The 16,742-nt window shown below is 36.9% G+C and overlaps 1 protein-coding gene across 1 annotated transcript in view; it reads right to left on the bottom strand.

Annotated features, from left to right (window-relative positions):
• The window catches only part of uxs1 (UDP-glucuronate decarboxylase 1), a 109,351-nt gene that overhangs the window by 15,317 nt on the left and 77,292 nt on the right, over positions 1-16,742 (bottom strand). Inside the window, exons 10-11 of the mRNA XM_056465041.1 lie at positions 14,351-14,470; positions 12,856-12,899 (exon numbers count right to left, since the gene is read on the bottom strand). Of these exons, the coding sequence (XP_056321016.1) occupies positions 12,856-12,899; positions 14,351-14,470 (164 nt within the window). The remainder of the gene's footprint in view (positions 1-12,855; positions 12,900-14,350; positions 14,471-16,742) is intronic.

Below are 16,742 nucleotides of genomic sequence, written 5' to 3'. Positions count from 1 at the left end.
AAAGAAACATGTAAACATTTACATCTGTAGTAAAAAAAAAATACAGTGGACGTCAATTGTTACAGGTTTTCAACAGTTCACAATATCCATCTTTGTGTTCGTCAGAAGTAATTCATAAAAGTTTGAAACAAGAAAATGGGGGAATAAAGAATTGAAATGACAGATTTTATGGGTGAACTATCAACTACAGTAATAACTGAATAGACTTAGGGTGTGTTGTTCTTGAAAACCTGCTGAAAGATGATCCATTGACACACATATCAACTTTTCACACTTGAAATTGTTAACCCTGGGTCATCCTACGTGAAGTTTATTTATAAAGTAACTTCACGAGGATCACATGCTTATGAGTGAACACAGCCTGTCAAGCATTAACCAATTCATGATTCACCAATCAGATGATTTCTAAGCCACTTATAAATACCCTACGTTTCATATAACAGCCATCTTTGTTTTGAAGAATCCTCCTTTCCACCCCTACTCCTCCTTCCTTTCTTAGATGAGTGGCACGTTGGCCCAGAGGTTAGCACTGTTGCCTCACAGCAAGAATGTGACTGGTTCTAGTCCTTACCAAGCCAGCCGATGTTTCTGTGTGGAGTTTACACGTTTTCCCCGTGCTCATATGGGTTTCCCCCGCCCCCCCCCGGTTTCCTCCGTTTGTCCAAAAACATGCATCTTAAGTTAATTGAATAATCCGAATCCGCACCATAGACATGCTCCTAGTAAGTAGTTATCTCTTAAGAGCAATCACAATCTGTCCATTAACTACAACAGCAGGGGAGTTTCAAGATCTACCTGAGCTCAAACTCCCCTCGCACCCTGTAACGGTAGGGAGCCCTGGGCTCGAGGATCTTATGAGCTCAGGGCTCTCTCCCGAGACAGCATGCCAAACACGCTTTATAATCAATCATCAGCTAAGTGTGAACTCTTGAAACCCCAGATACATGCAATCCTAGGTTATCTTTCATCATGCTTCAGGTTGCTCATAATGTATCTGGCATAAACAAATATTCCTGAATTTTCATTAACAGATGATCCGTACTGTAAATATTTCAATGATAAAAAAAGCAATATTTATTTACGGTTGGTACATTATTTTTAGAGGTATAACACTGGCAACCACAACTGCCAGCTGCACAACTCCAGTGTGAGTTAACATTGTTATTTGCATATTTGTGGTTTCACTGTCGCTGATTGGACAAATAGTCCCCAAATAGCCCCAATCTTGGGGCTCATTCACACAGAACACATCTTTGCACCTAAAAACATTAGACGCAGCACTCAGGGCCAATTAAAAAAAAAAGCACCTTTATACAGAAACGTTTATTGTTTGCATGGTCTCCGAGTTATTCTTGGTCCATAGCTTTGAAACTGAAACTGATGTGCAGCTCTGCATGTAAACTAGGGTTTCTGCAGGTTTTACCAAGTTAAATTTAAGACTTTTAAAGACATTTTTAAGACCATTATGAATGAAATGTTTAACTTTTACAGGGCTAAATGCTAAGGATTTTTGTTTTTTGAATATGCCAGTTGGAAAAGATTTTCACTTGATCTATCAAAAAATTATTATTATAACTTAAGTGATTATAACCTAATAATACAATAATAATAATTTAATAATAAAAAATATATATAGGTCAGGCTTGTCAAAGCATGTCACTTTACAACTTTTCCATCTTTTAATATTTCCTAAAAAGTTAGCAAATGTGGCGCTAACCCTGTTCCAGAGCAGGGTTTCATCGCCCCCAGGGTAAATTACAAATTTCCAAAAAAAATCATAAAAGTGTGAAACGTGTCATTATCCAATAGATAAAAGCAGTGTTTAGAGTGATGAGAACCCAGGGTTAAGGACAATACGAAAAGCTCTAACAGTGACTATGACAAGAATTTAACAATACAACATTATATACTAGACTGACTCTTACCAAATGTTCTAAGGTATACACTGTTCTGGTTAAAGCCTGTGTCTGTTCTCTCATGCCTCTCATTTCAGCCATTATTCACTCTTCTCTTTCTACAGGAACTGTTCCTGCTTCATTCAAAACTGCAGCAATTACTCCAATACTCAAAAAACCTGGTTCAGACCCATCTAATTTTAATAACTTACGACCTATTTCTAATTTACCATATACTTCCAAAATCCATCCAAACCAAACACATCTCCAAACCCACTTATCTCAGAACTTCACAGCACAGAAACTGCCCTTACTAACCAACTCACCAACGACCGTAAATGGCAGCTAATTCTGTACTAATATCTATTCTCATTCTCCTCGACCCGAGTGCGGCCTTTGACACAATTTGTTACAGCACCCTCATCAATAGATTATCTTCTCTTGGTATCACCAATATCCCACTTGTTACTGGTTCAAATCTTATCTCTCTGGCCGCACTCAGTTCATTTAACTCCAATCATTCACTTCTCAGCATTTTACAGTTTCTTCGGGTGTTTCTTCGGGGGCCCCTGCTTTTTATCATCTATCTCCAACCCCTAGGTAATATTCTCCGTAAATTTAACATACAGTTCCACTGCTATGCGGATGACACCCAGCTCTATCTCTCTGGCAAACCCTCTACTTGTTTTCCACCTTCATCCCTTACACTCTGCTTAGCAGAAATCAAATCTTGGCTCACTTTTAACTTTCTCAAATTAAATAGTGCAAAAACTGATGTTTTGTTTGTTGGTACCAAATCAACACTCTCCAAAACTGACAGCTTTTCTCTTTCTATTGACGACTGTTCCATTTATCCCTTTAAACAGGTCAAGAGTCTGGGTGTCATCCTTGAGCACGCTATCTTTTGATTCTCACACAATAACAACACCTGCTCTGCTTACTTCCACCTACGTACCATTAACCGACTCCGGCCATCTCTTACACCTCATGCCACTGCTGTTCTCGTCCATAGCCTTGTCACATCTAGTTTAGATTACTGCAACTCCCTTTTCTTTGGTCTTATTCATAAATCTCTCAGTAAGCTTCAGTTGGTCCAGAACTCAGCTGCCCGTATCATCACCAGAACGCCTTCTTCTAATCACATCACCCCTGTCCTGCAGCAGCTTCACTGGTTACCAGTTCATTTTCGAATTGATTTTAAAATTTAGCTGTTAACATTCAAAGCCATCCACAACCTCGCCCCTCCATATTTGTCTGCCCTCATTCACATTGCTGCTCCCTCTCGCACCCTGAGATCTTCTTCTTCCCTCCACTTGTCTGTTCCCTCTGCTCGACAATTGTCCATGGGCAGAGCATTCAGCCACTCTGCTCCCCAGCTCTGGAACTCACTACCACCTGCCATCAGAAACATCGACTGCCTTACATTATTCAAAACAAAACTCAAAACTCACTCATTTAAGGTGGCTTTCAATACTTAATTGAATCTGCACTATTGTTGTGTATACTTTTATATTATTTCTCTTGTTGTTTTATTGCTCTTGTTTTATTGTACGGTGTCCTTGAGTTGCCAGAATAGCACTTTTACATAAAATGTATTATTATTATTTATTATTATCAAGAAAGCACAAATTGTAGACAGCTCTTTTCAGATTCTCAGCCAAGAGTATACATTATTCTCCAATAACCCAATGGCTCCATTACTCTTTACATGACTAAGTTCCAAGGCTGTTCAAAGGAAAAGTTTCCTATAATATCAAACTTGCTCTGTGCTGAGAGGTAAGGCTGCAAACCACTATACCCGTAGGGTGCCAATTTACTAGACAGTGCAAAGTCGCTCCGTATTGCTCTCTGAATTAATTTGCTGTGTGAGTTTGCCTGACTTATGACTTTAATCAACTCTCCTGTGTTTCTTAGTCTCTCAGTGGGGTGGCCGCTTTTTATAAATATATAAATATATATATATATATATATATATATATATATATATATATATATATATATATATATATATATATATATATATATATATATATATATATATAAACAGATAGTTAAAAGCTGGGTAGAGCATTTATAAATTCAGCCAACGTCGAAGTGAATTATGACTGCGGCCCTCACAAGTTTGAAATAATTCACGTCAATCACGTCAAATATTTGAAAATCTAATTAAGTGAACTTTGCACATCCAGGAGAATGTTTGTTCTGCTGAGATAGTGAGACTTCAAATAAGCCGTGATGGCTCTGATCTTTGTCCCTGCCCAGTCTTGCATGGAGAATGCAGCCTCATGCCTCTAGATGAAACTCGCTTGATTAAATCACACTCAAAATATTTAGACAAATTGTGCTTTAGGAGATCACTTTTTCCCTTTTCTGCTATCTAAAGTTGGACAAATGAAGAATGATCAAGTATGATGGTCAGATGAGAAATTACTTGATGCAAACATTAAAAGGGTGGTCCAGAATGTATTTTTTAAGGCTTGGTTGTGCTTATGGGGTGCAAAGCAATGTATGTTCATGCTTTATTTGTAAAGTCCGGTTATTATTTCATTTTTAATTATATATTGCAACTCAGCTACTTCCTAGTTCCTCCGAAAGCCTGCCCTCAAGAGGCTCTGATTGGTCAGATAACATAATGTGTTGTGATTCGTGGATTAGCACACATCACCAGGAAGCGTCACGCCTCTACTAGCACACACTTTGCCATTGTGTAAACACTGTCAGTCAGAGTAGCTCTTAACCGTATCCGTTTGAACCTGAATCAGACAAAAAATGAAGAGGACACAGCTGAACCTCAAGCCTGCTCTCTAAAATAAAATCTGACAAGTGTCTTTCACATATATTTGGACTAAGTATGTTTAAGTATTATGAAATGTTCACATATATTTTGCGAGTTCGTTATTTGAGATGTAGAATGTATGAAAAGCACCGCATAGAGACACACTGCAGCACTGGTGAAGATTGTGGCTGTTTACAGGGGTTTGATGGATAAATATGAATTTGAAATTGTTAATGGTGCCAAACAGCATTTTCCAATTGTTTACATCCTTGTTTATGTCCTTGCTACAACATACTGTTAACGCTAGAAACTGTGCATATAATTGATTAATTTTAACAAATAAAAATACTTACAGGCTGTGGCTCACAATCCACAGCTTCTTCTATTATGGTTGGAACTGCTCTTTATTTAAAGAGTTTTAAAACGAATCCAGCACTGAACTGGGAGAGATTCTGGAGGTTCTCCTTTGTCAAATACTAGAGCGAAATCTTTTTTATAATCCTCTGGAACATAATTAAAATTAAACTGTAAGCACTTCTCTCTTTGTGTCATGTTCTTTGGAAGCCCAAATACAGAAACAGAACAAGCCCTGTGAAAATAGCAGCATTTGGACGCCATTTTAGCTTTCTCTGCTATAACATTAAATCTCCCCTGGCCACTCCCCTTCGCTGTGTCGTGTGTATGCGCCTAATCTAAAGGGTTTATGACAACCTTAACTGGGATATATTTTTTATAGTCCCCAAACTTCGTTTGCTGTAGGCTTTACTAAGCTAACTCTTTAAAAGCCAATGTCTCCCTTTGCATTGTGCCTTGAGCGTATTACATTCAGAGATGCTGTTTATGTTCACATTTACACATCAACTAAAATTTAAAATATGATATTGCGGTGAACCACCCCTTTAATGGAATATGCAGGTGAATTTTTCAGTATTTATGAATATAGTATGTTAAAAAATTACACTCTAGAACGCTTTCTTCGCCATTCCAGATGACTTTATTAATAAGTTATGAGTCATTGCAGAGATGTATGGATGCAGTCCTCCAAGCTCATTGGAGTCATACACAATATTAATACTTTTTCCACTGCAGCATGACTTTATATTCTATACCGTACATTATTTCTGTTAAGTGACAAGACTTTTGTCCAAGCAAAGTCAGACCTTACTGTCCTAATTAAATAATTAAAAATAAAATAAATGTAATCTAGAGGCCTTTGCCTTTTATATAAGCCACTTCTGATACCAAATGGTCAACTAGAAAAACACCAAAGTGTATTAGTACAGCTGAAGATACCAGAGCTCTTTAAAAACACTGCTGTGAGCACTTGAGAACACTTCTGTCGAACGGTTATTGTTCTCTGTTGAAACCATTTGGCTGCAACAAGACAATTCTGATATTATTAGCTGATTTCACTGATAATTTGTCTGAAAATGTTGGCACAATGTTGAGCAATTTCCATTGTTGTGCTTGATATAGCTGGTTCTATACCACCTAAGCAATACCGCTTCATTAGTTAATGCTAATTAATGTTTATCCCAGTTAATCACAGTGTCCCAACCAGCACACTATACACTTTGCACTGACATACCCAGCAGCATAGTATATGAATTTAATGTTGTCTTAGATAGAAGGTTGCCAAATTAGTGAAATAAATAACCAAACTACCAAATAGTACCTCAATTGCATTCACCAGTATGAGGTGGCAAAATCTTTCACATAGGACATCACCAAACTTGTTCCTGGAGGTCCGGTGTCTTGCAGATTTTAGCTCCAACCCTAATCAAACACACCTGAAAAAGCTAAACAAGGTCTTACTAGGTATACTTGAAACACCCAGGCAGGTGTGTTGAGGCAAGTTGGAGCTAAATCCTGCAGGGCACCGGACCTCCAGGAACAAGATTGGTGACTCCTGACATAGGAGAATTTGCTTGTAAAATGCTAAATAAATAAAATAACGCAGCATCAGTGTCCGATAGCTCCCCTCAGTTGAGTGTCCAACATTCCTCACTTATTTTTAATGGTTGAATGAGTATTTAAAGTGCACTTATTCTTTTTAGAATAACGAAATTTTAGTGTGAATGCACTACTTCCAATACAAAATGGGGTAGAATAGTACATAAGTATGCACGTTGGGATGCACCTAATGTATTAACTAAAATGACCTAAGCATGAACAACACACAAACAGCTTTTATTAGGTTTAGTTTATGTTCATTTCAACATCTATAAATGTATTATTAAAATCCAAAGCTGTGCTTCTTAAGTAAGGAAAAAAGTACATCCACGTGGTTGTTTTTGTAGAATAAAGGGGATGGATTTTCTGATGGATATCTGCTCCAGAATCAAGTTTTTCTTTTTTAACTTTTCTAAAAAATAAATAAATTTATTATTATTATTAGTAGGAAAGTGGAATGTTCAAATATGATGACCTGAGTGCAGGGGTGCCTAAACTTCTTCTTATGAAGGGTCATTAACGAAACTTGATTGAGGGCTGTGGGCCAAAGGTAAATATACAGTACCAAACTGTATTACAATAAAGTTCCCTGGGTAATTTCATAATATTTAAAAATAACCAGGTAATATAATTAAAGACAATGTTTACTAATGCAGTACTATTTTTTTAGAATGGACTTATTACAGTAAAAATACAAACAATTCCATTAATAACACAATGGAGTTCAATGCTGAATACACTAAGCTGCACCTGCCTTTGCCTTCATTTGCTTTATCGTGTCTTGTGCATTGCCCTCTGTCCATTGATTGACAACATTTACATTGTTATAATATCAGACTCAACAAAACCAATTACAAAAGAAACAAACAAACAAAAAGGTTTTGTTATGAATATTAGAAATTAAAGTTTATCAAGGGCCAACTTTGGCCTATGGGCCCTTCTGTAGTTTGTGCATCTCTGCCTTAGGCCTAATCCCAATTCTACCCCTTAGCCCTTTCTCTTACCCCTCGTTTTGGGCGTTCATGTGTAGAGGTAGTGCTGTCCCAATTCTCTTTATCTCAAAATTTTTCAGGACCACATTTGAAACCAAGGGGTAAGAAAATTTCCCAGAATACACCAGTCACAACAGCAGCATGGCTGCACCCGGAAGTCCGGAGATGCACAAATTAGTATTTTTTGTCATTATTATGAATTTTTACGACAAACAAGCATATGTTTTAATATATTCATAACCACATTCGTGTTTTACCATCATGCTTTAAAAAAAAAAAAAATCTAAAATAAAAACCGCTAAATTTCGCGATCTATAATCTATAATGATGACTCCTGTACAGCAGTCCCACAACATTATGAAACTCGATGACACTGGAATACCCTGTCAGAAAAGTCTAGTAGCTGAGAATGAGCTTTTTACAGTGTCTGCTATAATGTTAATGTTGTTTTCGTGTGTTTACATAGATGAATATGGCCACTGTGTAAATGCACAGTACAGTTATGATCTTATTGCCACATTAGATCGTTTTGATAACATAATATATGCCTTCAGTGATTTCCTGAAGATAAATACCAAAAAATATCACAACTGGAATAACTACAGCAGTCGCCATCGTCTGATCTCATATGAAGCAAGAGATCGCAATGACATATGATGATGTGTGCAGGTGATGTAGTGCTGTCCCAATTCTTAGGGGTACATTTTGAAGCCCTTCCTCTTCACACTGTTTCAAGGGCCAAGGGAAAGGGGTAGGGGTACAAAAATAGAATTGTGATTGGGCCTTAGTGTCATCCTTTTTCAGAGTAAAAGTCTTTGCACACTGAAATTTTCATATTTTTGTATTCATATTCATACACACTTTGCACATTCCGAAGCATATTGATTACTCCTTTTAAAAAAATGCAAAAGATTTTAAAGTCAAATCAAGCAGTGATACTCGTTTTCCTCTCAACTTTAAAGTAATTAGAAAGAGGAATAGGCTACCTATTGTGTTCATCCAATACTAATTATCCCAAAATACAGAGTTTATTTCAGGAATTTTGAGACATTGCTTGTGATACTTAACACATTTCCATACAGTAAGTAAAAAAATCCTGAACAGAGACAGTAACCTACGTCAAAGGTATGGAGACACACACCAAACAGCAGCAGGGTAGAGGTGCGCCAGTCACTGAATTCAGTCACGGGTTGTCAACTGTCTGCCACATTCTGCTTTTATATTATGCACTGTGATTGTAACAAAGTCATCTGTGCTAAAATGATGGCATTCTGTATTTTGCCTTTTGCATGTACGGTGGCTCTGAACTGTCAAACCACCTCTCAAAGCACTTTTTTTTAAGATGTGAAAATTATTATTATTTTTTTTAATTCCCAAGTTGTCTTGTTTTTTTTGACTGACAAAAAGTTTTGAATGACACAATGTGAGGTTGAATTAAATTTTTAACAGACGAAAATTTCTGATTCAGTGTGCAATAACCTTAAAACTGGAATGTGTGTGTCATGCTCCCTTTTAAGCGTAACGCTTTAATGATGTGTGTCATTTTGATGCTGCTTGAACAGCTGTCACTTACTGTGTGAAAGAATTCATCCTTTTTAAATGATTCTGTTACAAGAGAAGTGGTCTCTGTATTAGTCTGCTATATTTATTTTACTATCCTGCTAAGACGCCTGCAAGAGAGCCTTGAAGTAGATAAGTATTCTTTGTGTATGTGTGTGTTCGTCATCGCTGGGGACATGAAGACAAGCTCAATTTCACTTCTGATCATCCTGACCACAGAAATATCTGCCTGTTATGCATGACCTTCGTATGCTTGATGCCAAAGTAATCATTGGAGATATTGGTCGGAGTTGTACGCACACATGGAAATGTTCTAAGTCTATCTGTGTTTAACCAATCAGGGTGAAACACCCATATGTATGATGCAGTTAGTGACGCATTTTAGAGTGTAATTGTTGTTGCTTTAAGATTGTAAGCATTGATTGAAGATTTTGAAGCTGGCTTCTGCAGCTGAAAACTATTCTAAACTTTCTTTAATTGATTCTTTGACTCCAGCTCTTCTTAATCTAACAGACTGGTCATTTTGTGTATAAACTGTCGATTCTGTTAGCTAGAGAAATTGTAAGTTGTAAGAAATTGTAACTTACAGTTGAAGTCAGAATTATTAGCCCCCCTTTGAATTGTATTTTCTTTTAAAAATATTTTTCATATGACATTTAACAGAATTTTCACAGTATGTCTGATAATATTTTTTTTCTTCTGAAGAAAGTTTTATTTCGGCTAGAATAAAAGCAGTTTTTCATTTTTTAAAAAACATTTTAAGGTCAAAATTATTAGCCCCCTTTAAGCTACATATTTTTTCGATAGTCTACAGAACTAACCATGGTTATACAATAACTTGCCTAATTACCCTAACCTGCCTAGTTAACCTAATTAACCTAGTTAAGCCTTTAAATGTCACTTTAAGCTGTATAGAAGTGTTAATAATTCTGACTTCAACAGTAATTGTATCTTAATTGTAAGTTAAAAACATGTAAAAAACAAAAAAATCAGTAAGGGGCAAATACATTTTCACAACACTGTATAGTTTGTAAATTGGAATGTCATGATGGATCAATCAGAATCAAGTATTCCAGACAGCCGTGTAAAAGCTACTATTAATAAATACGGTATGAGTATTCTGCATTCATAATTCATGCTACTAAATATATTAACATTAACTAATAGAATCTTGTAAAACATGCTGAAAACATTCAACAGTAATAAGAAATTATATACATTAAATTATACATAAAATACCATTTCAAAGTTTATTTATAAAGCACTTTAGGAACACCAGGTGTTCACCAAAGTGCTGTGCAGGTAAGAGTACATTACCTGTACATCACTATGACATATAACACAATGGAATAAAATTAGTGAGTAAAATAGAATGGGACAAAACATCAGCTCCCATACGGTGTTAAACACTAGACTACAAAGATATGTTTTTAAGCTAGACTTAAATCTAAAAGTGTTTGGACCTTTTAAGGGTGCTTTCATACTTAATTTAATTGCCTGGTTCGAACCCAAGTTCGATTGCCCCCCCTTTTGCCACCTTCTCGGCTGGCTTGTGTTCACACCTTTTTTCCATCTAACTTCTGATATGCTTGTGTTATCAAGTTGCTGTTGTGTGTACAGCTGCTGCTAGGTGACGGCCATGAAACCTAAGATGCCAAAATGGAAAGATGTATGCACATCGTGGTCATTCTTCTTTTACTGAATATTTTAGTTTTGGTAACATACAGAGAGCCACTTGCATCTATTTGTCGAAAAAAAATATAAAAAATGTTCAGAACATAATGCGATGCCTGCTTGGAGAAGACAAGCAGATATTATCAATGTGTTTGCACTGGGTCAGTCCCACTTGTCGCCAAGGTAACATTAGGTGATACACAGATATACACACAAATTAATGTTATGAAAACTAAAACTTGTTGTACAGTTGTTTGGTACAATTGCATTCATATTAGAAGTGAACTGGATCAGAGTTTGTGCGATCTGTACTGCAGACCACCTCTTTCAGGCAAACTCGGGGGCGGTTCATGTGTGCGCATCCAAGTAAAGAAGATATTGTTCACACTAACTAAACGTACCGTACTCTGATGTCAAATGAACCCGGTGGCAGACCAAAAGTGCTAGAGTGAAAGCACTAGTCTGCAAATACACCACTACAAATGCATTGCCCACTCGTCAGGCCTACAAAAGAGACTACTAATAGCGACTGGTCAGTGAATCCAAGACTGGATGGCTGGATTAGTCTGAATGACATGACAGTGCCAGACCATTTATTGCTTTAAAAACGTTGATTATAAATGTGTAATATGGCTTATTATACACCTACATTCTATGGACATCTGTATTTACTGCTCATACAAGAATCCCTTGGATATCATGTGCAAGAGTCCAAAAAACATTAATAACTGATAAACTTGCTTCCACCAAAGAGCAAGCGCATTATCAGTCTGTACGCAAACACCGCAGCATTTTAAATCAAAACAGAGTTCAGCCTTTGAAATACCTTCAATGCAATTACCAGAAAGCATTAGTAATCCCATCAAAAGCAGACCTCCGTCCTTGAAAACGCCATGGAGCAATCTGTCCGAAAAGTCTGTTTTTTCCGCCCAAGGTTCATTTCATTAAGACAAAAGACGGCACTGTGCTGATGCAGGCAAACTCATTTTAATATATATTTTTTTGTTTTTTGGCGCGTTTCATTTTCAGCCAGATGGGCTATTTCTCTCTTATCATTCACATGCACAATAACATTAAAGTATAAATGAGGGGATGAGAAAACAGATGGAAGTAGAAAGAAAAAAAGAGCAGATGGATTGTTGTGTGAATTTCTGCTCATGGCATTAGATTCTCTTTAAATCACGTTGCATATTTATACAGAACAAGCACATAGAATCTGTTATTTGCTTGTTTTTAGTAAAGCCTACTTTAAAGATGGTCAACAGATCCTCTGTAAAGACTGCAAATGCCTTGAAGGTCACAAGGCTAGAGAATTGAAGCTTTTTTTGTGTGTCATATCATTTATGGGCATGAGTGAACATCCATTATAAGCCAACTATAATGTTTTATATAGTCCCTTGTTCATATTTTTTAAAGTACAGATTGCTTTTTGAATATAACTGCTGTGATTTACACTTACCGGCCACTTTATTAGGTACATCTGTCCAACTGATCGTTAATGCAAATTCCTAATCAGCCATTCACATGGCAGCAACTCAATGCATTTAGGCACGTAGACATGGTCAAGACGATCTGCTGCAGTTCAAACCGAGCATCAGAATGGGGAAGAAAGGTGATTTAAGAGACTTTGAACGTGGAATGGTTGTTGGTGCCAGACGGGCTGATCTGAGAATTTCAGAAACTGCTGATCTACTGGGATTTTCACGCATAACCATCTCTAGGGTTTACAGAGAATGGTACAAAAAAAGAGGAAATTTCTAGTGAGCGGCAGTTTTGTGGGCGCAAATGCTTTGTTGATGCCAGAGGTCAGACTGGTTTAAGCTGATAGAAAGGCAACAGTAACTCAAATAACGACTCGTTGCAACTGAGGTATGCAGAAGAGCATCTCTGAACACACAATACATCAATTTCTACATTATTCACATATATATAATGTGGTATTGGACAGAATGGAACAAATGAAAACTCACCCACGCATCAATTTTAGTTTCATATCAGTGCTTACCTCACGTATTGGAAAGCTCTTGTTTGAGACCCTGAACCATAGACCTAAAAAGATATGCAGGAGAAACACAGTCAGAATCATAATCAAGAGTCATCAGAGCAAATGCAGTACAAGGAGCAGCTACAAAGAGACTGAGAAAGTGTCCAGGAATGTCTGAAATTCTCAAGTGAGTTGAAGTTTTAATAAAAAGAATATAATCTATATACTTAAATATTCTACAAAAAATGATAAATTGTTGTTAAAATAGTCAGGCAGTCCAAGACGTACTGTAGGTAACTTTTTCTTTTTCATTCAGAAGATTAATAGAGATTTTTTTTGTAACAACTAGTGTTGTCATGATACTGAACAATCTGTACTGAAATTTTAAAAACATTAATTTCCCGCCACAACATCTATTTCCCGATAAACAGTGGTGAACAGATGACCTGCTCAGCCAATTACAATCATTTCTGTTGCGCTTGTGAACACAATGGCCAACCAATGTTGAAGAACGTACTCAACAGTACTTAAATTAGCGGGAAATTTACGTTTTTAATATTTCAGTACCGAAAGGTATCGTGTATCGTGTATAGTGTAGTGTTGTCAGTATCGTGACAACACTAGTGTGGTCACAGGTTGAAATTTTTTGATGTTTCCTTTGAAAATGAATGACCTAGTAATACTGGCCTCATGACAATCATGTTTATGACCGATGTATGGCAAGTTAGGTTGTCCTAGGCTGCGTTCGAAACCGCATACTTCCATATTATTTAGTACGCCAAAATCAGTATGTAAGCCAAGTAGTATGTACGAAATCACAGAATTCGAAAATCAGTATGCGAGACGCACCCGGGTGACTTACTACTTCCGGCGAGATTCTGAAGTGCGCATCCCATGCATGCTGCGCTATCCCATGATGCCCAACGAGAGAATTCATGAATGGGAGTGAAGAGACGCAACTGACACATATAAGTCACGTGACCATGACAAAATGGTGGATGTAGTACATCCGAATTCCATTCATACTTCTCACATTCATACTGTATGGAACATATTTTTCAAACAGCCGAATAGTACGTTCAAATTTAAATGCAGTACCTACTGAGTAGTAGGCGATTCTGGACGCAGCTTTACTCAATATTAAGTCAAAATGACAAAAACAATGAAAGGTTATGATTTATTCTTTATGTCAAGTTATCATAACAGACATCTCAACAATGTCAAAATTAAATAACGGAGCTAATGACACTAATTGACATAAGCATGTCATAAGCATGCATAAAATCTCCTTTATATTCATTTGCCATGTCATAATATAGAGGTGTCATGTTAGCATTACGAACACCGATTTATGCAAAGTGCTACCAAAGCATTTTTCACTAGGCCACAATCTGAAGCGTATCTGTGTACAGCTGAAATGAGAAATGTGTGATTGAGAGTTGGTGTAACTGAGAGGTAGTAGGTGAAATTAATGCTGTATTCAGCTCATTATTTTAATGAGGTGTAAAGGTCTTACCGTCAGTGCCTCTCCTTGTAAAGCCTGTAGGATGAAATTGCTGACCACTCGCCCGTCGTTCATGTGCATGCGAGACCCGAAGGTGTTGAAGATGCGAGCCACTCGCACCTCCACTCCTTCCTGTGACACACAGACACGTGCAAACCTCATCAACACCATCAGCTCCAATGCATGTGTTAATTATTCAGTGAACATGCAGACAAGTTTTCAGTATTACATGCAAGTCAAGTATAACATTCTCGTATTCTCAAATCAATACCTTCAAGATTTCATTCAATAACCTAAACCATGAATGAAAATAATTCTAATCATTTCTAATTTAAAAGCAGCATCTCATGCATAATGAGACATTTTTTAGCTTGAGCTTATTTTCAACATTTTTCAACACGTTTTTCGAAGTTCAAACCCACTTGATTTTCAATAAGCAGAGTGAATACAGGGTAGATGCAGGAATCCTAAAGGAAATTCAATAAATTTTTAAGGCTTTTTAAAGACCTCAGAATATTTTAAGACCTCATCGCCACTTCAAGTTCTAATAAGTATCAAACCTTTAACTTAATAAATAGTAGCTAATAAACAGTTGTAGCTAAATAAATGAATGGAGCACAACCATGCAACAGAACTCAGATAAGCTCAGATGAAACAAACCTTGAAAAATAACAGGCTTCAGCCACTGTTTAAACTTGTCTTTCTCCAACCAGGAGTATGCATTTTGCTGTCTGTTCTGCTCTATGGCAGGGCTATTCAATTAGTTTGTCATGGGGGCCAGTTCATGAAAAGCACCCTAAATGAGGGGCCGGAGAGAGATGACTTGCAATATGAGTGATGACAAAACTGCATATAAGAGCCCATATGTTGTATTTTTGCTCCTTAAGACACCCACGTTGTATTTTTCTACATTAAAATGTTAATATATTGTATTTTGAAACATTTGAATCAGTGCATTGTACAATGTGGCTTTTTTTTTTTTACAAACATATTCAAATGTTGTATTTCAAAGCACAACAAAAGCACTGCATTGCTTAAGTAGGCTTCTTCTACATTCAGACACATTCATATGTTATGTTTTGAACTGCATAACAATTATGGATGCTACAATTATAGATTTTGGTGGTATGATTATAGTCTGAAGAATAATCATGGTTTCACGGTTATCAAGTCTAATGTAAATTTAAGCTAAATAATAGCTAAGTATTTAAATGAACTGTTGTTATCATCTGCGTTCATACATACATAATAATTTTAATCATTTGTAATAATTCGTCTAACATATCTATAGTTGCGTTGCTCTGAAAGCCACGCACTGCTACAGTGTCTGAAAAGCGCATCGCTCTGCTTGTGAATATTGGCATGTATTCTAATATTGGAAATAACGAACTTGTGCGCGGAAAAGACCCGATATGTGATTTAAGCTCAGAACTTTAAACTAGCGCACAGGTGGCATAACTTTGTTTAGTTGCAGCAGTTTCATTCCGTGCAACAGAAATGCGGCGTTGAGAAGCCTTTAAGCTTACAGTGTAAGTATCCAACTGTTTTCGTCTGCTCTCGCCACTGGCTTAATGTCAGGTGACTCGCGCTCTACGCTGCCTTCAACTGCAGCTCGTGCTGTATTGAACAGACGCACGTCACTTCATAACTATAGCGGCAGGTTTTCAACTGAACTAAATTTATATTTGATGTCTTGGTCACACTATTGGGAGGGCCGGAACAAACTGCCTTGTTTGCTTGCCCAGACGCACCCGGCCTGAACCAATCGGGGAAAATTAATATATTCATGCTTTTTTGGAGCCAAATACTTGAACAAAAACTCGGACAACGCTTGAAGAAAATTTTAGACCTTGTAAAAACAGGATTAAGACTTTTTAATACCTTTTAAGGGCCTTTATTTTCTCATAATTGATTTATCAACTTTTAATACTTTTTAAGACCCCGCGGACACCCTGGAATATGCGAAAACCCTCTCTAAAGTAAAATGCAGCTAAATGAAAAACAGAAATATCCCAGTACACAAGGTGGCGCTGCACAACTTTACACTTCTGACATCATGTATCTGCTGCTGCTTTCTGTAGTATAACAATAAATGTCACGTAGAATGGTATTTAAACTCATATTGGTAAAATTTAACACTGAATAAAGCACATAATCTGTCTGAGGTGATCTTTGTCATAGTAGTATGCTGTTGTATACGCAACGTCATGGAAATAGTAAGCATTTCTAAAATTTTGTGCATCCTCATCGCAGAAAGTTACTTTTTATCACATTGCGGTGCCACGTTTCATGATTTTAGGACATGGTGTGACACACAGTTGTTACACAGAAGAAGTCATCACCCTCACACAATAGATTTTCTTACTATGGGGGATATTCAAATTTCAAGTTTTTTTCATAATGT

This window comes from Danio aesculapii, chromosome 9, assembly GCF_903798145.1.
Source record: "Danio aesculapii chromosome 9, fDanAes4.1, whole genome shotgun sequence".
Lineage (NCBI taxonomy): Eukaryota > Metazoa > Chordata > Actinopteri > Cypriniformes > Danionidae > Danio > Danio aesculapii.
The sequence above is the reverse complement of the archived record's forward strand: the minus strand, read 5'-3'. Positions and strand labels throughout refer to the sequence as shown.